This window comes from Xiphophorus maculatus, chromosome 1, assembly GCF_002775205.1.
Source record: "Xiphophorus maculatus strain JP 163 A chromosome 1, X_maculatus-5.0-male, whole genome shotgun sequence".
In the NCBI taxonomy this organism is placed as follows: Eukaryota; Metazoa; Chordata; class Actinopteri; order Cyprinodontiformes; family Poeciliidae; genus Xiphophorus; species Xiphophorus maculatus.
In genome coordinates this window covers 8,277,675-8,302,681 of record NC_036443.1, presented here as the reverse complement: position 1 = coordinate 8,302,681, position 25,007 = coordinate 8,277,675, and the positions used below count along the sequence as shown (strand labels likewise).

Below are 25,007 nucleotides of genomic sequence, written 5' to 3'. Positions count from 1 at the left end.
GTTGTCCTTGAAAATACCAGAGAATTCTTTTGGTGTGTCGTGTCTATATGTGTTTAGATAATATGCGAGGCAGCATTTTTACTTATTAAAGTCTGTTTTGGCTTGTTTGCAAACTCTTACCATAGTTTTATAGGTTTGAAACAAAGATGAAGTTACTCAGGTCATATAATCAACCTTAGAGCACATCTTGTAAGCTAAATATGATTCTGTGCTCCTATTTCTACAATCACAACCCAACTTTTTTACCCATGCAGTCTGTAGAAACTTCTAAACCTGCGGCTCCGAATCCACATCTGTCTCTTTGGACCCTCGACAATGGCTCTTAAAAACTGCTTAAAAATGCTAAACAACTTAGATACAATAAAAGGAAGTTTCAGCTTTTATTTCACAGAATAATTGCTTTTAATTCCCATGACAGAATGACAACATTTTTTTATTACGCTCAAAACTTTGTGCAACTATCAACATCCCACGTAAGAAAATGAAGGCATTATCCTTTTGAAAAAGTTAGCTTTTCTTTGTATTATAACCTAAAATAAAAGTAAACTTGTTGCTCTTTAAAAATAACAGATTTTCTGTAGTAGATATTTGTCAAAAGCGGTCTTTTTTCAAAAGGTCAGTAATACTTGTGGCTCTACACCCGTTTTATTTTCCTCGACTGAGGGCGGAAATGGCTCCTTTACAATCTAACCTTTACCTTGGATTGTAAAGGTTGCAGACGGCCAGGACTTGCAAACCAAATAAATGACTGACAACCTGCTGCAGGTTGGAAGGGAGGAAACCTTTTATTTTTCTGTAGTGAGCAGCATATCGATAAACTCTCACAGACAGATTTACATCCTTAGTCTGGAAAACCTCAGATATACAGCTTATGGTTGGTTGTTTTCACCTTCTTTATTTAAAAACAAATGTAAGTTTGAAGATGACAAAAACATCCAGATCTGTTTGTATGCACAAACTTGAAAACGGTCAACCAAAACAAAGAGCAGCAACGTGAAGTGAACGCTGAACGTTAATAAAATGTTTATGTTCGATTCATTCAGCTCTTGCTGTAAATCTGATAAGAAAGGAAAATATGAAGCTGCACCTTCATATCTCATACAGCACAAAACTTCATGAAAGAGTAGAACAATAATAGTGACGATGATTGATAACCGGCGAAGAAACAAAAACAAACACTTACATGACAGAAGCATTCCTGGAATGCAAATCATGGCTTTCTGTTATTTCACATTTCCTATAAATGTGTCAAGCCAAACGACAACAACAAAAAATCAGGCACCAAGGACTCTTTCACATATTATAACCTTCAGTGAGTTTTCAAGGTTTGCACTGGACGATGCAGTGCGGACTGCACGACCCGTGACAGTTTAAAAGCTGCAGCTCCGACACGTTTAGCAGCGTCTTTACCACAGACGAAGAACCAAGCAGCGCTTCCCTGAGCTTCTCATGTTGACCGCTTAAAAAAAAAAAAAAAAGAAAAAGAGGACGCTTAAAGGGGTCATGAGGTCAAAACGGGTGGTTAAGAAATACTGTTTGTCTCGTTCCACAGGAATGCAGAAGGGTTTATCTAACAGAGGTCCCCGTTCAACTTCGTCTCCAAGAAGGCCGTCTTTTATCTGGAATATGTGGCATTTAATCGTCACTTAGTCTGTGAGGGTTCAAAGTCCTGGTCCTGCAGGAGTGGTTTGTTGCTCTGCTCGGCTACCATAGCCTGCAAGGTTTCCCTCTGCATCTGCCGGGCTTTGTTGTACAAGAGGACGCCGAAGAAGACGACGACGGTGCCGGTGGCGCTGAGCAGGGTGATCTGGTTGCTGAACACGATGACGCTCAGCCAAACCGACAGGGCGTGCTTCACCGTGCTGGCGACACTGAGGACGAGGGAGAAACGTTGCTGCTGGTTTTTAAATCTCAAGCACGCCTACAGAATTGGTCCTTGTGGCCTATACACTATTAAACCATACCTACATTTCCATTTTATGTTTGTGCGTCTGCAGGCTTCAGCGAGTCAAATTTTAATGCCTCCTCGAATGAAATTTAAGACAGAAAAAAATAAAACTATAAACATAAGGGATCGTCGAGGGGACTTGCTGAATTACAATCAATATTAATGTATTAATAGCAGATATTGATATTCTAACCATACTTCTCCTTTTTCTCAGCTGCCATATGCATGGTCAAATCTGTACAATCAGATAAAATCTAAAGTATGAATATACCACAGTTTCAGCTGCTGTGTGCTGAGTGAAGATCAGCGATAAAAGAGGTTCTGCGGTGCCGACGTTCACCGCAAAGGATCAGCACATTGCATCTCTCAATTCTGCTGACTCATGGCAAAGACGGTCGAGTTCAAAGTAAGGAAGTGATTTCACCATTTCCTTACTCTCCTTCAAGGATCTTTCACCCATTTAAACCACATTTCTGAATACCTGATATGAGAATTAGCACCACATCTGCTTATTTCTCCACACACTATTACGCAGCACTTTTGTTGTATGAACAGTAATATGATGCATCTCTAAGGCTTCTAAAGGAAATAATGTCTTACTTTCACTGAAACACTTTTTATGCATTTTAATTTGGCATCTGCTGTTAGCTGTTATTAGAATTGGATTTATTTCCTCGTATGTTTTCATCGCAGGTTTCACTCGAACTCAAAGGAATAATCACAACGATCAGTTTGGCTTTCTGACAGCCTTCACAGATGGCAGTTAGTTTTTTCATTTCTCAACAAACCAGCAAAACCAGTCACCATCTTCTTTTTAACTCTTTGTTAAAATAAGAATGGCTCATTAGGACTAAACTGTGGTGTACATTAGGATGGAGTGCATGTGACCACATCCAACACGTTATCTCAGGATTATATCCAGCTTCAACTGGACTTTGTTGCGCTGGAGATAACAGTGGACATGTTCAATAACTGGAAAGCTCACCTGACAAAGTCGGTTGTAAAATGTTAAAATAGGTCCAAGAAGATAAATTAAACCAAATTAAAATAATTCGGCAATAAGCCTGTCACAATAAGCAATACATCAATTCATTGCAATATAAATTAAAATGGGCTGCACAGTGGCGCAGTTGGTAGCACTGTTGCCTCGCAGCAAGAAGGCCTTGGGTTCGATTCCTGGTCCAGGGTCTTTCTGCACGGAGTTTGCATGTTCTCCCTGTGCATGTGTGGGTTCTCTCCGGGTACTCCGGCTTCCTCCCACAGTGCAACTGTTAGGTCAAATTGGTCTCTCTAAATTCTCCCTAGGTGTGTGTGTGTGTGTGCATGGTTATTTGTCCTGTATGTCTCTGTGTTGCCCTGCGACAGACTGGCGACCTGTCCAGGGTGACCCCGCCTCTTGTCTGGAACGTTAGCTGGAGGTAGGCACCAGCACCTCCCGACCCGACTAGGGACAAGAAAATGGATGGATGGATGTAAATTAAAATGAGCGAGATCATTTCAATTGATGGAGATGTATTTAGTTTGTACTACCTGCCACTTTAACCTGTTTTTCACCTAAGAATCTTTTTTTTTTTTAATGTAATTTTGGCTACAGAGACTTCATAATTTGTTTTAATTACTGTTGTTCCATCTGTTTTGTTCGTTCATTTTGGATATTTAAAGTGTCAAATGTTAATAAGGCATTATTATTACTATGGCTAGTTTAAAAAATGTCTCAAGATGACAGTAATATTGTTTATCCCAATCATTTCTGGGACAATTTGTGGCTCATCAAAATGTGTCACCATGACAGGCCTAGTTCCCAGCGAGAGGTTGTGGATTGGCGCTACCTGAAAGTGACGGGGGAAATCCGGCCCATCAGGGCGTAGGCCGTGACACTCTGTAGGTGAAACAGACCGCCGTCAAAAAGCAGCAACAGGATAATGTCCTGATTGAACAAGAAGCTCTGTCCACTCTTTCCAGCTACTGGGACATCCTGGAAACATGGAGACAGGAGTCATTAATTATTCCAGCTGTACCTTTTCAGTCTTATCAGTCATCAGTGGAGCACTTTGACCTCAGCAAACAGAGCTGGACTGATGCATCGCCTAGCACCCTGTCCCATATCATGTTTTCAGATGTTGTCGCTTTATAATCAAAACCTTCAATGAGATTTTATCTGAGCAATTTTGGGGGGTACAAGGACAGCTACACACGATGTTCACTTTTCTCACAAATAAAAATTGGAAAAGTGTGGCAAGCATTTCAATTTATTTTAATAGAATTTTAATAGAACTATGGCCTCTGTGGGTATTTAATTAGCTGCATCAACAATTCAGATGAAAATAAATAAGAGAATGTGTGTTTACTCACCAGGAGGAACACCCAGGCAGGGATCAGCATAATGACTGCTGCTGCACTGGTGTAAAACTGCAGTTCTGGGGGGCTACAACAACAGCAACACTGATTTAGAGAGTCTTTAAAACACAATGTTAAAAATGAGGTCATTTTTAATTCTTCTACCTAAATCTGTACGTGTCCCCACTCAGCAGTTTCTTGGAGAAAACGTTCTGCAGGCTGGGAGAGACAAATAACCGGTTAGTCAAAGTGTTCACAGTTGAGAAGCGGTGGCGTGGAGCTAGCTCTGAGGTAGAGACCAGTCCATGATGTTAGTGGAGAGCGCGGCGCAGAATCCGAGCATGTTGAAGCTGATCTCCGACGCCGTGCAGAGGGCCAGGCCAGCCATGACAGGAAACAGGGACAGGTTTACCCAGAGGCCTGAAGATTGGAAACAAATAAATGAGTCACCGCTCAGGTAATCTGCAGGTTTCAGCAAGTCAAATTTAAGACTTTTTAAAGCCCTTTTCAATGCCACATTGAATCAAATATATATACATATATATGTGCGTGTAAATAAAGGGGATGGTTGAGAAATCCTGCTGGATTGTGATCAAGAGTAGCAACTGTAACATTTCTGGGGTCTGTTTATGACTCTTGGTAGCTGCTTTGTATTTTTCACAACACATATGGCTCTCTACAGCCTAAACTCCCCAGTGTCAAAATTAAAAGTTTCTTTTTAGCACTGAAAATACTCGTATTGGCTGGCGAACGTCGTCCAGCCAGCTGGCAATAAATTTGCAATTACTCATGATGTACGCAAAAAAGCCATCTAACAATGGTATATTGGCAGTGAGTTAGCAGTAGCCTCAACGGCCTCGAGCCACAGAATGCTGTGAATGACGAGGTCTCCAATTTTTGCCTTACTGAAAACTACATATACAAGGTTAATTAGTACTGCCACGACAAAATGCAAGACTCGTATTTGACGTATTTAAGGCCAACTTGCACTTTTTTTTTTTTGTTAATGCAAGACATTTTAAGGCCTTCATTTTAGGTACATTCATTTAAAACTTTAAATTACAGGATGTGCAGACACCCCATTGCTACTTTCAAGATGAAACCAGCCACCTGATTTCTCCTAACCAATGGTCTGGCACAGAGAGACACTTCTACTTCAGTGAGCATCCTCAAATTATTGAGCGTCCCTGTCGCTGATCAAAGCTGCTCTAGAGCTTAAAGATCCCACTTTATTTACAATTTGCTCAGCTGTCTATTAAAGGCTCCCCCTGCAGTCTGGGGATGAGCAAAATATATATCAATATGACTTTGCACAACTCTCAGGTTAAGTGGCCTAACAAATGAAATCTGATGTCGTTCTGATTTAAAAAGGAACAATCCCGTAGCCAAATAGAAAACAAAGCCTGATTACTACAGCAAGAACATGCCTGTTCACCTGTGTATTCTCCAAGGATCAACCTGGACATGATCACAGTAAAAATGGGCGCCGAGCTCTTCACCGTTTCAGCGAATGACACCGCCACGTTCTTCAGACTCACCAATCCCAGAACCACTGTGGTGAACCTAGCAAGAGCACAGACAACGCAGCTGAGTGATGTTGCGTTCACACTGCAGCCTGAAGTGACCCAATTCTGATTTTTTGTCAAATCGAATTTTTTTTGCCAGGGCCGTTCACACTGCCACACATATGCGACCTGTACTTGTTCTGCAGTATGAACGGGCAAAGGACCTGAAAGTGTCCCGCATGCGCAGTAGAGAACGCAATAGCGTCAGCGTTCTCAGTGTTCTGCCAACCGCCATAAAAAGAAGAAGTGCTCAGTGTTTCCGGAAGTAAACATGGAGGCTAACAGTGGAGCATAGCTTACACATTTGAAGTTGTCCGACAGGAGCAGCATACTAACAACTTAATCCTCATTATAGTCCGTCGTGGTTGTTGTTTTTCTTCCCGCTTGCGTATGAGGAAGCAGAATAGTGAGATTTGTCCAGTATCAGTGACGTTCAGTTCGGATGAATGCGACCCGAACGTCAGGTCACATTTGAATCTTATGCGTATTGGATATGGGTCGCATTCGAAAAGAATCCGACCTGCGCTGCTCAGACTGTCATGAAAAGATCGGATACAGGTCGCATTATGTCAAAAAAAATAAATAAATTGGAATTGGGTCACTTCAGGCTGCAGTGAGAACGCAGCCTAATTTGCATTTCTGAAGGCTGCATCAGTAGTTTAATGATGCTCTCATCTGGTTTTGCAATTCTAAAGCAGATAGTCGGTATCTGCATATGAACACCTTCATACGTTCAAGTGTTCATGTGGTTTAAAGACAAAGGCGAGCACCTCATTAGTCCAACAAATAGCATGATCATGATGAAGTTGGATGGATATTCAGATCTGGACTTGTGCTTGTAGAGGCAGCAGGGAATGAACATCTTCAGGCAGCCTATGATGGTGGTGGACAGCATCTGAACAGCACCTACAGGAGCAAGAAGAAGAAACGGTAAAAGCTTGAGTCGCTAATGGAGATGTTAAGTACAACTTTCACCAGCTAAAATAGACCTGTTAACGTCACTCAGCAAATTTAGGAGCTTTTCTGTATATTCTAACAATTGACAGTTGATAGTAGCTTCCAGAGGTCTTTATATACCCAAAACATTTTCACATTTGGTAACATTACAGCAACAAACTTCTGTGTATTTTGTGTGTGTTTTTTTTTTGTTTTTTTTATAGATTTTATGTGATGCCCCAATGCAAAAACTCCCTTTGTTCATACACTTTCTTTCCACGGTGAAAATCTGCACTTTTCAAACATTTTCAATGCAAGTTTACAAACTTTTCCCGCACCACACTTTGGAGATTAAATCAGTACAAATAAATTAAAGACAGTTTCAATTCAATTTCAATTGATAATATGACATGATTTATTACTGTTATTAACATTGTCTTTGTTTTGTTATGGATAAAGTGATTCTGTCTTTCCTCCGAATTTTATCAGCTCACATGCACACGGCAGCACGTTTACATATCCATAACATATAAGACTGGCGACAGTCACACACAAACAAAAACTGATGAAGGAAGCACAACACCTTACAGACGGAGCAGCATGAGGAGAAGAACAAAAGCAGAACTCGCGCTACAATCTTCGCTTCACTTGGTGTCAGCCCTAAGGTGAATGTCACTCTGTATCTGTTCCATTTGTATGATTTGCAACGTCTGATCATTTTTGGCATTAAAGCCTGTTTTATGCTTAACCAAATCTCATTATGTCTCAAGGTAATTATAGTTTTGGTCGGGTCCTGAAACTGGTAAACAAACCTGGGTGGTGCACAAAAGGGAAAATGGGTGAACTACAGCAGTAATCCTACACAGCACGAAGACATTAAACTGAAATATAACAAAATGTTATGTTTAGAAAATTTTCTCTCACACTCTATACGCCTCAGGGTGAGAATAAAACAGCAAAAAAAATCCTCCAAGTTCAGTAACTTTAATATATAGAATATATGACAATCTTTATTTCAATGACACAGATCAATAACTAATTGAACTATAAATAACAATAAATATTCATTACATTGAACAAATCGGCTTGCGTAAAGGTAAATGAGTTTTCCGCTCAAATTTAATGCTTCAAAATAATATAAATAATTACTACAGCTTTATTACAAAACTGTCCAGGGAGAACATCAAGCAGTTTCACGCACTTTATCCAATAATCAAGCACTTCACTTCAATTCTAGCATTTTTAAGTCTTTCAAGCACCTAAACAAACCCTGGCTAATGCCGATGAATGAAACCCACTGCTGTCAATTGCCTTCAAATGTCACCTTAATCAAACCATATTCCTAGTCAAAGTCCAGTAGGCTTGAAGATTGATGCAAACCTATGTTCCTCAGAACAAAAAGAAAATCCTTTGTAAAAAAATGCAAGGTGTTAGCTTAGTACTGATTAGCCGAGTTTGATGCAAACGGATTCCTTACCCAGCATGCTGGGCTCCCCCTCGAGCAGCGACAGGATGTACTTGTTGAGAAACAGGGTGCAGAAGCTGAAGAAGTACCAGAGACCCAGGTAGGACATGGAGCGCCAGTTCCACACGCCGGACTCCGCCTCAATCACCGTGGTCTCTGTAACCGTGATCTTCAGCACCTGCTCTCCCGGCAGGCTCTCGCTCCGGGCCAGCACCACCCGCTGCTGGCGGGTGTGGAACGGCGACAGGAAGTGCCAGAGCGAATGCTTGGCCGGCTGCTTGTTGCCCTTCATCTCACCTGCTGACTGGGTGGATTCACGGGGGACTGGTGTAGCCGGTGAGCGGGTCTGATGGTTAGTTCATCTTCTGACGAACAATGAAAACTATGAGCCTCTTCAGTCTCTCTGTGACAGAATTAAAATGATTTGTTAATTGAAATTGTAAGAACAACATTTTTGCATGCACAAAAAAATAAATAAATAAAAAATGGCACAAAAGTATTCCCTTTAAATTTGCCATGCTTTGCTGTGTTGCAGCCTCACACTTTAATTTATTGGGGGATGTATGTAACAGATAACGTATTGCACGATTGTAATTCTGAGGGAAAAGGATGAATTTTTTTTTTTTTTAGAAACATCTTACATATGCTGGGGTGCTGTGTTGGTGCAACGGTAAAAGCACATCCCACATACTGAGGCCTAGACCAGTCCTCGGTGCTGACGTCACAGGTTCAAGTCCGGCCTGATGACCTTTCCCCTTCTCTCATTATCCACTTTCCTGTCAATTCACTATCAAATAAAGGCCACTAGAGCCAAAAAAAAACAAAAAACCTTTTTAAAAAGTGTGGTGTGCCCTGAACAATCTGTTCGACCAGCAAAAGGTAGCATCAACCGAGAGGGATGCTTTTTTTTATTATTACAAATGTATGAACCACGTGTTATTTGTCTTTTCTCTTATTACAAACACAGAAGATGGATGGATCTAATTACACGACAACCCTGGACGAAAACCTATGAGAGGCTACAAAAGACTTGAAACTGGGACAGAGGCTCACCTTACCCCTTTATGTTGACCCTAATTATAGAGCTAGGTATACAATGGAGTGGCTCAAATTAAAGCTTACTCATGTGTCAGAATGGTCTGGTCAAAATCCAGTTGTAAATCAAATTGAGAATATGTGGCAAGACACATTTTCTTATGTTTTTAAGCTCTAAAATTTGCGAAGAAAAATATACAACATTTAGTTTTCTTATTTGTGTCAGCCTGGAAGAGATAACTCAATAAATTTGCAGCTGTGCGGACAATGAAATGTAATAAAGTATGTATTTAATAAAGGAACTGAATCCAAATGTAAACCACACTGCCAGATTTGTTTTTGTGTAAAATGTATGGATCACATGTCATTTGTTTTATATATATATATATATATATATATATATATATATATATATATATATATATATATATATATATATATATATATATATATATATACACATATATATAAAGCACATAAGCTTTTGTAACGTGAACTCAAATCATTTTCCTTCGTTTAATGAAGTCGTTGACTATTCTTGTGTCGTTAATTCTACTCAAGTGAATTTGAGGAGGACCTCCCGACCTTCTTACTGTATAATGTTTGTATTTATTGGCTTTATGAAACATATAAATCAGAATGCGACCAAACAATAAAGCATTGATTGTAAACCAGGCAGTGAGTCAGATATTTTGATAAAGCTTGAGTAAACACCAAAGTGCGGAATTACACCCAGTTCTGACGGCGAAACTTGTCAAACTAACAATTAAATGAGGGACCTTGGCGTTTTCTTTAATAACAACCTTACAGCCAGAAACCAAACTCTTACCTCTGGGTAAATCTGCTCGCTTCAGCCTGGACTGCAGAGCCAGCTGCTCTGTAGAGGTTTCCCAAAGGAGGAAGCTGCACATTAACGCTAGCTAGCTGTGTTTGTTTTCTGCAACAAAGGGAATGCCTCCTCCCATTAAACCACCCGCCATGTTTACTATGCTGCACTACATGACGGAGCAGTAACTAAAACCTCGGTCCGACCGGAAAACGTGCGGCTCCCTAAAGGTAACAGGTTGTTAGGCACCTTAGGTTGAGACGTGGCTGCTAGCGAATTACACGCTGCGTCAAGCTAGTGTTAAACAGCCAAAAGAGAGGAAGTGATAATAATATTTTAATAAACCGTTTAAATTAAGATAACTGCTTAGCAGAAAACCATTGAATTAAATGTGTACATTTTATTATTGCGCCAGAACATGTTTTGTTCAGAATGAAAATGCGCAATGCTACAAAGTAACAAAACCAATCAAAGCGCTTTTATTTTTGTGGTCAATATAAGTCACATCCGGTACAACATCTTGTCACAAGCAATGTCACAAAGTCAAATGTCCGACAATTGTTTTTGACATTTTTTCCTAATTTATCATACCTAATCTGAATCTAAAGTTTTAACTAACGTTAAAATTAAATCACGATCTAAAAAATGTAAAGTATTTTACATCTTAGCAAAAAACCCCATATATATATATATATATATATATATATATATATATATATATATATATATATATATATATATATATATATATATATATATATATATATATATATATATAATTCCACGTATTGGCCACTAGAAAAAACGTAAAACTTTCTTATAAAAATTATTTTACTTTTTTTAAATATCTAATTTCTTGATGTTATTATTATTTTTATTATTATTTATCCAAAGAAATCTAGAGATTTGAGGGGTTTTTTTCTATTTTTTTTTTTTTTTTTAACCAAAATGTCTCTTCGGTGCGGACAGTTTTTTAATGTATGAATGAAGGCTTGGGGAAAAATATTTAGAAATGTATTGTAAAAAATAATTCTCTGGTGTAGAGATTGACATTGGCTTGGAAAACATTTGATATTGGGCCATTGTGCGCTGTATGAAAAAAAAAATCAAAGTTCTAACACTGGAGGCGAAAAAGTATAAACTTTTGGATATTTATAAATGAATAATTTATAAATATAATATAATTAAATCTTACGTCTTTTGCACGATATTGAATTGTACTGCTCCTCTGTGTCCTCTAGGGGGCAGGAGCACCTCTGGGCAGTGGAGAAAGAACAAATACAGTAAAAAAAAAAACGTGACGAAGAGTTTTTCCTGTGGATGTTGGAGAGTAAAATGTTAAAGGGAGCCTGAGTGGATCAGGGTTGGTCACGGAGGTTAAAACAGGTCGCAGGAATGTAAAGTCCGGGTTCATCCGTGGGGGAAATGGACGAAACGAGGTCAGCAGCTTCATTTATGTGTTTATTTATCATTTTGTCATGACGTCTGCTGCGCACTGAGTAAATATCAGACAGAAACTGTTCGGATATGTGTGGAGGTCGTCTTGTTTTCTTCTTATTATTATCAAGTTATAGTCGCTCACAGCAGCTCAGTAGAATATAAACAGCGAGAAACTGGGAACGCTGGGAAATTCAGACTGTACTGTAGGGAAATGGGAGTCATGTGGAGGAAATTAAGCTAAAAACTACACGGAAACACGCATAGATGTCTTCTTCTCAGTCATTGTTGAATTTGGAAATCATCCCTTGAACATTGAAATCACGGGGAAGTCCAGTGTGTGTTTAAACGTGTGGTTGTAGGAACTGGGAGTGTTGCATGAAAATAGAGAAGGATGTGACTCGTGTAAGTCTGTTTATATCTAAGAAAACATTGTGTAAACTGTCCTCTAATCAAAGTGTTATTATTAAAGATAATAACAATAACGACCCTATCTGACATACTGAATATTGCGTAAAGGTCTTAATGCAGCTATAATTTTTTACAACTTTCCATGGGCGGAAATCCGAGGTGTTCAGGGGGGTCCGGACCCCCGAATCTGGGAAAAGTCTAGAATGGTCCCTCCCAAAGAAATCATAAAAGAAACCTTTGTATCTAAACAATATCAATATGAAAAGGCAAAAGAAACAAAGAACGAAATAAATCTGCCACACATCTCAGAGAAAAAAGAGTAATTTTTAGGTCCACCACTGTTAGAGCAATGGTTCAGTCCAAAATGTAAGACAGGGGTCTGCAACCCAAAATGTTGAAAGAGCCAAAAAAAAACAAATCTGTCTGGAGCCGCAAAAAAATTAAAAGCCTTATATAAGGCTTATAATGAAGGTAAAACAGGCTTTAAGTGTTTATATCAGCCTATTATCAAAAATGACTAAGTTTATACATAATTAGCATGCATACATAAACATTCATGATTAAATGTTTATTTTCCCTGCAGTGCGTCCTGGATGACGCACCACCTGACTCTGTTGTACGTTGGTGCTTTAAGTTGACCTTCCGTTACAATATTAATGTATTGTGTTTCGTTGCATTGATAAAATTAAAGAAATGCAACAAAGAAATCAGATTTTTTTAATGTCATTTTTATTATGAAGGTCGACAGGGAAAGGGTTATTCTTGGAAAATCTGCTCCCAAATGCAGCTTGCATAACGATCGCTTTTTGTAAATAATCACGTTCAGTGTGTGATCGGGAAAAAAAAAAAAAAAAAAAACGAAACATGCATAACGTGCCCCTTAACTGGGCAATAAAATTCAGCCTGCGGTTATAAAAAAATAAACCAGTAGCCTTTTGAAAAGGTAAAATATATACAATTAAATTTATACAGTTCAAGTTTGATTTCTGTGCAAATGCCAAGCAAGTCAGTGCAATGGTAAGACATAGCAGCATCCTCTTCTCTTTTGACACGCAACCATCCTCGGACCTGAGGATGTTAAACACAATAATATCGCTAAGTCCATTTCCATCCATCCATTTTCTGTTCACCCTTGTCCCTAATGGCGTCGGGAGGGTTGCTGGTGCCTACCTCCAGCTACGTTCCGGGCGAGAGGCGGGGTCACCCTGGACAGGTCGCCAGTCTGTCGCAGGGCAACACAGAGACATACAGGACAAACAACCATGCACACACACACACACACCTAGGGAGAATTTAGAGAAACCAATTAACCTGACAGTCATGTTTTTGGACTGTGGGAGGAAGCCGGAGTACCCGGAGAGAACCCACGCATGCACAGGGAGAACATGCAAACTCCGTTCAGAAAGACCCCGGGCCGGGAATCGAACCCAGGACCTTCTTGCTGCAAGGCAACAGTGCTACCAACTGCACCACTGTGCATATATCCATATATCGCTAAGTGTCATTCTAAATATATACTGACAAAAATCACTAATCAGTTTATAAAATCAACCACTTTGTTACTAAATAGATGTGCCTATTGTGTGCAGGATTGTGTTCTAACGTGTTTAATGTGAGTTTTGTTTACGGACATCACTGGACAGCTTCTCAACATCGGGCATGTAAGATGTAACTTTAATCTTGACGCGGCAGCTAGCATGCCTTCCCTGGATATGTGGAAAGACATTACCGGATTCTTCGCAGCTTATATTTAGTAAGGTGCGCTCTATAGTCCGGAAAGTACGGTTTGTTATTTGACAACTTCTCGCTACAGAGCAAACTTTCAGGTAATCCTTCCGCATTGGCAATGAATGCAAATGATTCGGTCCAAAAACTGCAGAATCTCTCCTCAGGTATTTTTCTCTTTTCCCATTTGCTATCCAGGGTAAACAACCCTCTGCTACTGCGGTCTGATTTTTATTGTTAATGTGTTTCTTCCTATCGAGCAGTGAAGTTGCTCAGATAGTGCAGCTCATCCAAGATGGCACACCAATCTGTGCCAAGAAGGTTTGCTGTCTCTGTCTGCAAAGCGTAAAGAGCGTAAAGGAAGCAGTCCTGGACACCGGGAGATGTGGAGGCATTTGTTTTTAGGGCTGCACAGCCCTTCATGTGCCAGCCAGAGGAACCCTGACTGCTATGAGGCGCCGGGATGAAATCCTCAGAGCCCTTGTGATGCTTTAATCCAGGTCTGGGAGGAGACCCCTCAGCAGAACATCCTGGAGCATGCCGAGGTGTTGTAGGGAGATCAAACAGGCACTTAACCCTACTTATCTGCGTCTCGGTGTATAAATGTGTGAGCGTTTGTGAGTGTGACTGGGTGAATGTGAATCATTTTTGAGTGGTCAAAATGATTGGAAAAAGCGCTATATACAGTACAGACCAAAAGTTTGGACACACAGTTGTGTCCAAACTTTTGGTCTGTACTGTATGTTCAGTCCATTTACCATATTTCTCCTAACATAGTGAGAAATAATTTGGGTTCTGCACAAGTGAAGAAAAGTTTACAAGTTTTTGTTGCTTTTTTAAGGTTTTATTCAAGAGAAAATCCTGACATTTTCAGAATGTGCTGACTTTTTCAGGCCGTTGTTGGCCAACCAGCAGCACCAGAGCCCAGATCTTTTGTCTCCAAACCTGAGGCCGAGACACCAGAGTCTGATTCCTACGCCATGTGGACCGGTGAGCAGATCTGCCTTTTACACCAACACAAATTTGTTCCTCCCTCCCACTGCCTGTTTCAGACTCTCTGTCCCCTCCGTCCTGCAGATAAAGTCGTGGTCGGAGCTGTCCGCCCTGGTGAAGACCTACTTCTGCTTCACCGTCGTGTCCCTGCTGGCGCTGCTCAGCCTCACCGTGTCCAGCATCTACAAGCAGCACAAGGACACGGACGTTGCCGACGAGGACAACTTCACGGTGTCCCTCATCCAGCTGGTCGGGATATGTGAGTGCTTCACGTTTGCCTGACGCCAAGGAGCGAGGCGGTCGCTGCGATCGCCTCCGCTCGGAGCTGAAAGCAGAAGTCCTGCTGCTGTAATCGTGTGGCGCAAACTGTGGAGGAGGTGAACACAGAGGATTACTGATGTCTTCCTGTGCTCACGCTGATAAAAGAAAAACAATTCCTCCGCCGTTCGGATCAGAATGAAGTTTTGCTTCTCTACTGCCGTCGTTTTTAACAAACACTTTCAGTTTCTCTGTTTTAGTTTCTTCAAAGTACGAGCCTACTTTGCTGCATCCTAAATAATTCCTCACGAATATGGTTGCAGTGATGCAGGTTATTTTAGACACAAGTGAAGAGACTGGAGCAAAGTGACTCTTTTCGAAAGCTCAAAAAGAGCTGACGAATCAAATCTGCGAGAAAAACTGTTGAAGCTTTCATTCAAAAACTGAAAATCCCAACTTCCTCTTCTGGTTTCACGCCGCGGCGGCCGTCCTCCTCCTCAATAAGCCTCTGCCGACTCGGTTTCTGAACGCTGTTTCCTTCTGAAGTCATGAACTTGTGCATCAAGGATCGCAACGTGCTACGTTGGATGCTTGTCAGACACCAGCGGGGTTTTATCAAGGCGACTCACGCCTCGTTTGTTTTTATTCTGCTTACGCAACACTCTGGGCTTTTGCTCCCCCAACTCGATTAGCCAACTTAAACTCACAACTCAACTCCCAAGTCTGCTTGGAACGACAGTTTCCTCTTTCTCCGCTGTCCGTCCTCATCAGGAACCCCGAGCTGCCGGTAAACGTTCACAGTGAAACCGGAACAGGTCGTTTAAAAAGAAATTATTTTATGCACTCAGAACGGTGGAGACGAGCACCGCTTGTATTTTCAGCCGCAAAGTTGAAAGTCCAGGGTGAACAGTAGTTTAAAGGAGGAACTCAAGGGAGTGGTGCTCTAGTAATTAAGTTTCAGCTCTTTGTTGCCATAAGCAACACTAATGACATTAAGGGAAACGAGTCTGAATCATTTCAACTGGTTCAGTTTAGTTTCTGTCTCCCAGATCAACTTTTGCCAAATATAGGTATAAATTAGCTCTCTGGGTCTTGTAAAATTATTCACGCCTCAAACATGTTTCATGTTTCTTTTCATTATTACCAAAAGCTTTCATGTATTTAACTTTGACTGAATAGTCTTAATGGCTTGTGTTTTGCATTTAGGACTGAAACGATTAATCAGATGAATCCCGATGAATCGGTTATTCAAATAATCGGCAACTAATTTAGTAATCAATCTTCCACTGTAGTATATACAGACTCAGAAAAAGGCAATTTAATGTAAATAAAACAAAACAAACAAACAACATATTCAGAGCAGTAATTAAGTGAAAATTGTACAAAATATATATACATTTTGCATTTAACATATGAATACCTTTGTCTGTTGATATGTTTTGCCCCAAACTCCTTAAGTTGCTATTTTTATATATTCACCCAGTTAAAATGAACTAAAGGAATGCTGTGTTGTTGCCTAATAGGCAATAAAAAATTTTGTTTTATTTAAGAAAGGAGTTGAATTATTTGTTTATTTGCATCTTTAATTTATTTCTAATATTGAAAAGAAAAGGCTTAAGTGGTTAAATGAAAAATCTGCGGAATCTGCCAATTTTTTATTTGATTAATCATTAATCTATTAATCGTCAGAACAATCAATAGGCTAATCAGTTACTAAAAAAAAATCATTATTTGCAACCAGCCATCTTTAGAAGTAGCCTAGTTAGTATTTACAGTCATATTCAATGAATTAGAATCTACGTTATGAAGAATCTCGTTTTCCAGGCTAAAAGTGCTTTGAAAATAACAAAACCAGATATTAAGTATTGCACTTTTTGTTAAGCCCACACTTCTGTTTTTAAGAATAGTTTTTTATTCGTCTGATTTAATTTTTAAATATTAAATAGCTGTAATTGGAACGCCATCATAATTAACATAAAAAATGCTTTCCGGCATCCATCCGTGTGTAATCTGTAGAACATTTCACCTAGATCTTGAGATCATGAGACCTTGATGTGCGAAGCTGGATCTTTGGGGGTTGAAGACAGAGTTCAGATTTTCATTTGCAAAAGATTCTCAAAACCCATGTTTCATCGGAGGCCAAACGGAATTAGCTACCGGAAAAAAACCTTCGGCGCAACTTTACGAGGCAGCAACAGGACGGTGAAATGAGCAGAGACGTTTTTTAACATTTTTATCGACTTCTCAAACATAAAAGATGAGAGTTGCTCCTCCTCCTCTGCTCCCCCTCAGTGTTCTGCATCTACTACATCAGCCGTGGCGTGCTGCAGGAGAACCGACAGGAGCTGGTGGCGTTTGTGCTCAGCGTGCTGGTGGTCATGATCCGATCGGTGGTCAACTTCTCCGTGGTGGGCTCTAAGGGCAAACAGGAGGTGCTGGTGAGTCGCTGAACACACTATTAAGGCCGGGGATATTACATGTGTCAGCATGCATAAATCGTCTTCGGTTTAGAGGGTAAATAAGGAAAGAAAAGATTATATCAAAATGTTAACAAGCAAACCAAATCTCTATGAGAAATGTTGTCCTTTTTGTTTTGATCAGCTGAATACCCAGAATGCTGCGTTTCCAGCTATTTTCTAACACACTAGCGAAGCGTCACTACAGTCCTGTTAAAACGCCTCTGCACTCCTTGTGATTGGACCTCCAGGGATCTAAAGTGAGAAAATGTGAAACTGTGGCGAATTGTCCAAGTATGTATGCAATTCCAAAAATTACACCAAAAGCGAATCGACAACAACATAAAGCGCTGCAGACCTCGTTGACCTGGTTAAGGCCGCCGGTCGTGATTCAACTGAGGCAAAACGGTGAAAAATAATCCTGGAGAGCAACGTCTGCCCATCAGTTCGTGACCTTTAGCTTAGACGTTCAATCCTCTGAATAGCTAAAAGAAACCAAAATGAGGGTACTCCGGCTGGACTAGACAACGTTGGGGGCAAAATCCAACTGAAATGTTTGTGGCATAACCTAAGACAAGTTATTAAAAAAAAAAAGTGGATGATTTGAAAATTCACCGGTTTTAAATAGCGAACATCTAAAAACATTTTGGGTTTTATTTCTCCCCTGATTTGTTCAACTTTATAGTTTAACAGTGTGATGTTACAGAGGGAGTGTGTTTCTGTTTTTGTTTTTTTTCCTCCTTCTTTGTCTTTTGACAGTTTTTCGCCTTAATTTTATGCCCATTTCTGAAGCACACACATTACATTAGTGTATGGGGGAAAATAAAGGACAAAAATAAGACGCATCAGGTCTCAGAAACAAGTCTGGATCTGTCTCTGGATTATCAGTTGATGATAATCCAATCATCAGCTGATGATTGGATTATCAGCTGCTAGTAAGAAAGAGTCAAAACATCTGCGCTGAATTCACTTCTTTAATAAGTTTAGACACAACAGCCTTTTTTTCTGCCTTAATAATTCACAAGTTAGTATTTTGTGTTTTTACCAAAAAAACATTGGTGTTGTCAGACATGTGACTGACTCTAAAATCAATGAGACACTTTAATTAAAGGACATTTAGAAAATCTGGAGAACTATTAACGTCTTTAAAATTTTATAAGAACTAATAAACACAAATAAGGACATGTTCGGTTGAGTATTTTTACGTTATAAAAATACTTGTTGACTATTCTCATACCACGAGGAACTGTAAGTTATGGTAAATATGAAGATATTTACATATTTAAACTGTGTGGCTAAAGATTTTTGCACTGACAGCAAAGCACTTTTTGGACATCAAAAGACGGAGCTCAAGTTTGTTATTGTGACAATGTCAGCCGTGCAAGCAAGACTCAACACTGGGACGACGCTGGCGAGGCAGCTGGCAAGAGTTTGAGTCGGATACAAACAATAAACATATCTTAGAAATAACATAAAGCTGAATTTAAATTCAGTTAGTGGGTACTTCCACTTTCTGTAGACATTGGAAAACTTCCACTTTTGACCCAAAACTCTACCAAACGTAGCCCAATGTGTAGAAATCTTTTAGATAATGCTAAAAGGTGTTTTTGGTGAATAAATGCTACATGAATGCGCTACATTATGTTCACTTTGGGCGACCACTTTTAAATAACGAGCATCGACCGTAAAACTCACTTCTACCCAACCATGAGCTTCAAGTCCTAAAGAGAATGCACTTTGTTTACAGAAACACTTTGTGTTCTCACTTCGAACCTTTTGTGTGTTTACCTTTTTCCTTCCTGTGGCCCCTGACTGCAGCCATCATGGCTTCCGGGTTACTAAGAGCGACGCTCTGCTGGGCCGCTGTGTGGAAACGTCTTAGGGACGCATGAAGCAGGTTGAGACCCAAGACGAGCCTGGGACGGCTTGCAGATCATGCAGTAAATGTTGCCAACGCTGCATGCGACTCGTCTCAAGTTAACCCGGCCATGAAAACACCTGCAGGGTTTTGCGTCTCAGTCAGAATCGCGACCTAATTTGGCAGAAGAAACTTCCTGCCGTCTACCTGAAGACTTGAGGCTCTTCATTAGGACCATCGTGTAATGAGGAAAACGTGCAGCTCGTTTCTCAGCCGCTGGGTTTTCGCTGTGTTCCCCCCGCCCCCTTACCGCCTGTTGCAGGTTTTAACTCTTCTTATTCGCTCTTGTTTACAAATATTAACAGAGTAAAATACAAAAGGCAGATATTAAATGATGATTGAATTTCCTGTCAGCCTTGAACAGAATCTTCACCAACTCTTATTAGCAGAATTGCTTTAATTAAACCACTTTGGAGGGTTTTCAAGCATAAATGCCCTGTTTAAAGGTCATGCTATAGCTTCCAATATGGTTTAAGTCTAAACTTTGACTAGACCATAGCAAAACCTTTACTATTTTTGGCTTAAAGAAGTGGACTTGCTGGTGTGTTTGTGATATGAAAATGCCTTGACGGTCAGAAACATGGGAGTCTGAGAAAAAACGACAAACAGAAGAACAACATCAGGGGGCGCAGATACTTTTTTTCCACACTGTATGCAAGCTACAATGGCACAGTTTTATTTTTAGAATTTAAACTTCATTAAAGCATCACCAACAACCTGTCCTCAAATCATCATTGAACGGGCTGCTAGTTTCCTTTCTTCCACTTGGTGTCGCTGTTGCTCTGTAAAGTGAAATTTGAGCGTTTTTAAAAAACGTCAGGTTGATCTTTTTGTCTCGGCCTGCATCACATGAAGCCGGTTTATCTGCCTCCGAGCTGTCTGCTGGTAGTCACGGCGATCTGACAGCACAGGAGAGCTGCAGTGATTCTGGCCAGCTGTAACTTACCTTTTTTTATTTTTATTTTTCTCGACACGTGCTGCTGTAGTAGAGAGTTCATGACAATCAGTCCTAGAGAGCTCCAGGAAACGCTGCATGCTCGGCATTTCTGACTTTGCTTGCAGATTGCGTCTTTAAAGGAATAGTTTGGATTTTTTTTTTTTTTAAACCGGGTCATCTAGAGCTGCCATTAGCAGTCAGTCTTAATTACAGTAGGCAGTCGCCTGGGTGACCTCTGCATGGCGACCCCACTCCACTTCGCCTTGTCAACATCTCCAAACTCAGATCGCTCCGACTGCTGCGGGGAGGACGCCGACCTCTCGGAGGCTCTCCGCAGAAGTTTAAAAAATGCACACTTTCCACATTTTAAAACACAACATGCGAGCAAAGAAAGAACCCCGACGACCGCCGCGGAGCAAACGTGTCTGCAGGAGCGTCTTGAACGCCGAGCAGGGACAGCTCGGGGAGGAAGGTGTGGAGATCACAAAACGATTCGCCGAGCTTTGAACATCCAACTGTTGAGTCCATCCTTCCTGAGCAGCACAGGCCTGGCAGGCAGAGCGGCTGGTCAGAGAGGCCAGAGTGACTCTGGAGGAGCTGCACCGAAGAGACCACTTTGCCCTCGGTCCAGCCGAACAAAAACCCCGTCCAGAGACGCAAATGTTACGTGGCGTTTTGTGAAAAAGACAGTTGAAGTATTTTTAATGAATGTCTACCATAAGAAACGCCTGGCCAGTTTTAAAGAGCCGGCGTTATTTATTTCTGTTTTGAGGTTTGAAAACAAAAGAAAAACATGAAACGTTTCTGAAACACGACAGACCAACTTCCCTCTTTGGGACGTTGATTGATGCACGTAGTGGTGAGAACAATAAAACAATTCATATCCCTGAGACTGGTTTCATTCAATTCAATGCAAGATTTTTATTGTTCAAAAAGAGACAATTAAAAAAAAGTTCAAATCAGAATTTTTTATATAGCTATTTATTAGAGCTACGACTATTTATTATTTTTAATAACGGATTAATCTGTCCATCATATATATATAAAAGTACAGTTTTGGCTTAATTACTAAACTGTGGGTGTTTTTTTTTTTTTTTTTTTATCTGGATGCTTCAATTAACGATGAATTGATTTCTAAATTAGTTGACTATTATTCAGGTGAGACTAAAATCGAACTTTTTGACCATGATTGGTGATAATTGGTGTGAGACACCCTGAAGCCCCCAAACCCACCATAGAAACTGGGATTTAGGAAACTGGGATGACTGGCCATCTGTGTTAAGATGGGATGAGGCTAAACAACGCTTTGTTCTCTTCCTGCGCTGCCACTGCTAAAACTACAGCCAAACTACAACAGAGCAGCCATCGTTCACAAATTCTCCTTGTGTTCCCTGACTGGCCCTGTTGAGATTCTACAGGAGAAATCCAGGCGAATGGCAGAAATCCCAGACGGAGCGCTAGACAAGAGATGAAACTCGAGCGGAATTGCGTGGGCTCATTTTTACGTAAACCTTGCTGTCGGTTGAGTTGCGAGTCGGATCGTTGAGTACCCGATGCACGGGGAGCGACGGAGTTCAAAGCTCCCGTTTGTGTTTCAGGCTCGCTTCGTGTGCATCATGTGCCTGGGCGTCATACATGTGCTCTGCACCACGGTGCTCATCCAGAGGCCCAACATGATGGCGTTCCGTGTGGGCGGGGCCCTGGAGAGCATGCAGGAGCAGTACTTCCTCCTCAACCTCTGTTTCTCCATGGTGACCTTTGACCTGCAGGCTCAGGTAAGTCTGCCGGATTAAACCGTCTCCTCGCCTTGTTTTTCCTCAGCGTTGCTCGGCAGGTTAAACCCGAGGGCTCCTGAGAGCCTCTGGACGTCCAGTTTAGGTTTGTGGACGAAGACAGAGAGGCCGAAAGCCCAAACACGGTCACAACAATAATGTTTAACGAATGTCGTCCTTCCGGTTCCGTGACATGCCTGTTCAGAAAACCAGGGACACGACACATGTAGCGGCGGCCATGTTGGACCTCTGCACACACACACACACACACACACACACACACACACACACACACACACACACGTTCCTCTGGCCCCTGCTGCGTCACGTTCTGACCTCTGACACCGTTGGATTCATTCTGAAATCGCTGTGTCCTGTCCGCGATGTTTTCAGCTGTGTCTGTGCATCCTGATCACGACGTCGGCCTCCGCCATGTCCGCTGCCAACACCATCATCCTGGGAGTCGGAGTGTTCTGGGCTTTCGTCACCGCCGTCGTCGGAGCTGTTGCGGTGAGAGAGGATGATGATGGTGGTGATGATGATGATGAAAGCATGGAACGATGATCAGCTGCAGGGTGACAACGGTTGGAAAAAAAAATGTTACACAAATAATCTTTTTAACGCGCAGTTCTTTAAATCCCTGCTTTCACCTTTAGACTGGAGAAAATGAACCTCCGCAGACGGTAACAGAGCCTCGCTGAAGTTGTCAAACTCCTTGAACTTTTCAATATCTTGCCTTCAATTTGTGCTACAAAAACAAATCTGGAAAGTGTGGCAATGTTGATAAGTGACGAGCACGCCGAAATACACTTAAAATTTAATATGTGAGAAAACCGAATGCGTTTTGGATTTGAATTGGCTTAGCCCGTATTCAATTTTAGGAATATTTTTGGTAGTGTTGGTTAGCCCTAATTGTTTGCAGTTCTTTAGAACCCATCTATTCTTCTGCCCTTTTTTACATTAGAGTTGTGTGCACTGACTTCCTTTCCTATCACATAAAACCTTCTAATACCGACAGATCTAGAATAACAGCTCAACTGTTTTTCAGGTTTTGAAGGAAGCCAAGGTCCTGGTTTGGGTCTTCATGGTGCAGAACCTTCCTGAAGTGGCCTTCTTCATTTACCTGTTGTACTCGGTACGTAGATATTAACTCCTCTAGAGAATGGCTATGCTGTGATAGTAAATCTACCCCGAAGATCTTCCTTGAACACTTTTATTATGAAGGGTTTTGAGAATTTTAATGGCAGTAAACGGACAAAAAAAAAATATCCCAAAGTCTGGTATGGAACCAGAGACCCCACGCTTTCCCTCGCTCCTTCCTGAAACACTTTTGGCTAATTTCCCCCAAAGTCTCTTTTGTTCCTGGACATGCTGTAAGTAATAAAAAAAAATAACTGGCCTCACCTGCTCTTCACACAGGAAAGGAACTACATCCTAGTCCTCGGATGTGTATTCTCACATCCAAGAACTGTTTTGTCTTTGAAACCATCAGAATCGCAAGAAGCAAACATAGAGTTGTAACATAGCAACACAGAAACTCGCGGTTGGTTTTTCTCCCAGGTGATAGAGAAGTGGTTCCACGACCAGACGTACACCCTGGAGGCGGCCACCGTCACCGGAGCATTGATTTCGCTGCTGATCAAAGGCGTCTTGTTGTGGGGCCTCATCAGGCTGGTGCAGAGCTTCGGACAGGGCCTCAGAGAGAGAAGTGAGCCGTAAACCCGAAGCACCTCGCTCTGAAAAGCTGAGAATCTCCCGTCTAGTCTTTCATTTCATGCTGTCGTGTATTTTTGTGCGTAGTGTTTACATCCAACTAGAGATTCCACATCGGCTGGCCGCTGCATGGAGGACCTTCGCCGCAGCTTCTGCAACCGGGACAATGAACGTGGAGCTCCGACTTTTATCCAGCGTTAACTCTACCAAAGCATTGACCAAGCATTTTATTTACACACTTATTAAACTCTAATGAGCTGTTCGTCTAAATTTAGCTTCACCAGATTGTCTGTTTACAGGATGAAATATCAGCTTTGCATTCATACCTTGCGTTAGAATCGGTCGGTGTGCTAAGCTGTTTTCTAATCTAAATTGTTTTTAGTCTGATTAATTATGTTTTTAAAAGCACAGATAATCAGCACATAAAAGGCCAAAGGCTTCTTTTTGGTTGGAAATCATTTTTGCCTGATTTTATTAGTGACTTAAAAGTGCTATATTTATGTTTATTTTCCTTCACATAAGCCTAAACAGAGCTCTGCTGGAGTTCTGTTGGACTTTCTTATTTGCGCTACAAGTATTCCACTGATCTGCTCTGTTTCTTAAGGAACCGCAAAGAGATTTCTATTTGTACCTTCACTGTAAGATACACTGTAATATTTAAACGGGATGTTGGTATATTTTTTTGTAAAGTGAAAAACGTTCCCCACTGGTGACGGACTGATTTGCATTTGTCTTCTGTACTACTTTTGCTCACTCACAGATTTCTTAACGTCACTCTGCACCTTGATGCGCTCGATGTTTTTTATATACTGGATTCTTAATAAAACTCCAAACCAAACCAGTGCTCCTCGTTTATTTGTCTGTAAATGTTGCTGTAATTTGAGTCCCGGGACAGATCTCTCTGGAGGGTTTCTACAAGAGTTTGAGCTCAAACTTCGAAAAGCCGACGACGGCATCCAAGATTCGGTCCAAATAGTAAATATTTTTAATCCTTCCTCCTTCAGTTTCTTAGCAATTTTGATAGAAAGCAACTTGGCGTACTAGAAACGCGTGAATACAAAGGTTCAGGCCGGAGCCGTTGTAAAAATGTAATTGTCTTAAAATGTAATGTGCAAAAACCTATGTATTTAATTAATTAAAATGAAGGCGTTACATAAGCCCAAACCCATTGTTACAGAAATCTCAAAACAAAATCTTAACCAGTTTTCATTAACTATAAGACTCAATCAGAATGACCAGAAGAGAAAAAACTGACCTATAACTTTTAAAATGATA

At 40.8% G+C, this 25,007-nt stretch overlaps 2 protein-coding genes across 2 annotated transcripts; one reads left to right on the top strand and one right to left on the bottom strand.

Moving 5' to 3' along the window:
• Positions 1-760: 760 nt before the first annotated feature.
• Positions 761-10,423, bottom strand: slc35e2b (solute carrier family 35 member E2B). Its single transcript, XM_005800193.2, has 9 exons — positions 10,116-10,423; positions 8,264-8,654; positions 6,621-6,756; positions 5,721-5,848; positions 4,585-4,705; positions 4,451-4,504; positions 4,301-4,373; positions 3,778-3,923; positions 761-1,871 (listed from the first exon to the last, which is right to left on the bottom strand). Exons 2-9 carry the CDS (start codon positions 8,541-8,543, stop codon positions 1,643-1,645), a joined length of 1,167 nt encoding a protein of 388 aa, XP_005800250.1. The 5' UTR covers positions 8,544-8,654; positions 10,116-10,423; the 3' UTR covers positions 761-1,642.
• A 953-nt stretch (positions 10,424-11,376) lies between these two features.
• Positions 11,377-24,573, top strand: LOC102220070. Its single transcript, XM_005800194.3, has 9 exons — positions 11,377-11,551; positions 14,579-14,675; positions 14,763-14,937; positions 17,229-17,374; positions 21,846-22,022; positions 22,413-22,529; positions 23,068-23,154; positions 23,580-23,727; positions 23,820-24,573. The coding sequence occupies exons 1-9, from the start codon at positions 11,538-11,540 to the stop codon at positions 23,834-23,836; spliced, it is 978 nt and encodes a 325-aa protein (XP_005800251.3). The 5' UTR covers positions 11,377-11,537; the 3' UTR covers positions 23,837-24,573.
• Positions 24,574-25,007: the final 434 nt, after the last annotated feature.

Bases quoted from the DNA above. Each gene is read 5' to 3' on its own strand.
- slc35e2b (XM_005800193.2), bottom strand. From the start codon at position 8,543: ATGAAGGGCAACAAGCAGCCGGCCAAGCATTCGCTCTGGCACTTCCTG. The intron at 4,706-5,720 runs GTGAACAGGCAT...TCCAATCTTCAG, and splicing joins GATCCTTGGAGAATACACAG to GCCTCTGGGTAAACCTGTCC. The intron at 1,872-3,777 runs GTAGCGCCAATC...CCTCGTCCTCAG, and splicing joins ATTTCCCCCGTCACTTTCAG to TGTCGCCAGCACGGTGAAGC.
- LOC102220070 (XM_005800194.3), top strand. The intron at 14,938-17,228 runs GTGAGTGCTTCA...GCTCCCCCTCAG, and splicing joins CATCCAGCTGGTCGGGATAT to TGTTCTGCATCTACTACATC. The intron at 22,530-23,067 runs GTGAGAGAGGAT...ACTGTTTTTCAG, and splicing joins CCGTCGTCGGAGCTGTTGCG to GTTTTGAAGGAAGCCAAGGT.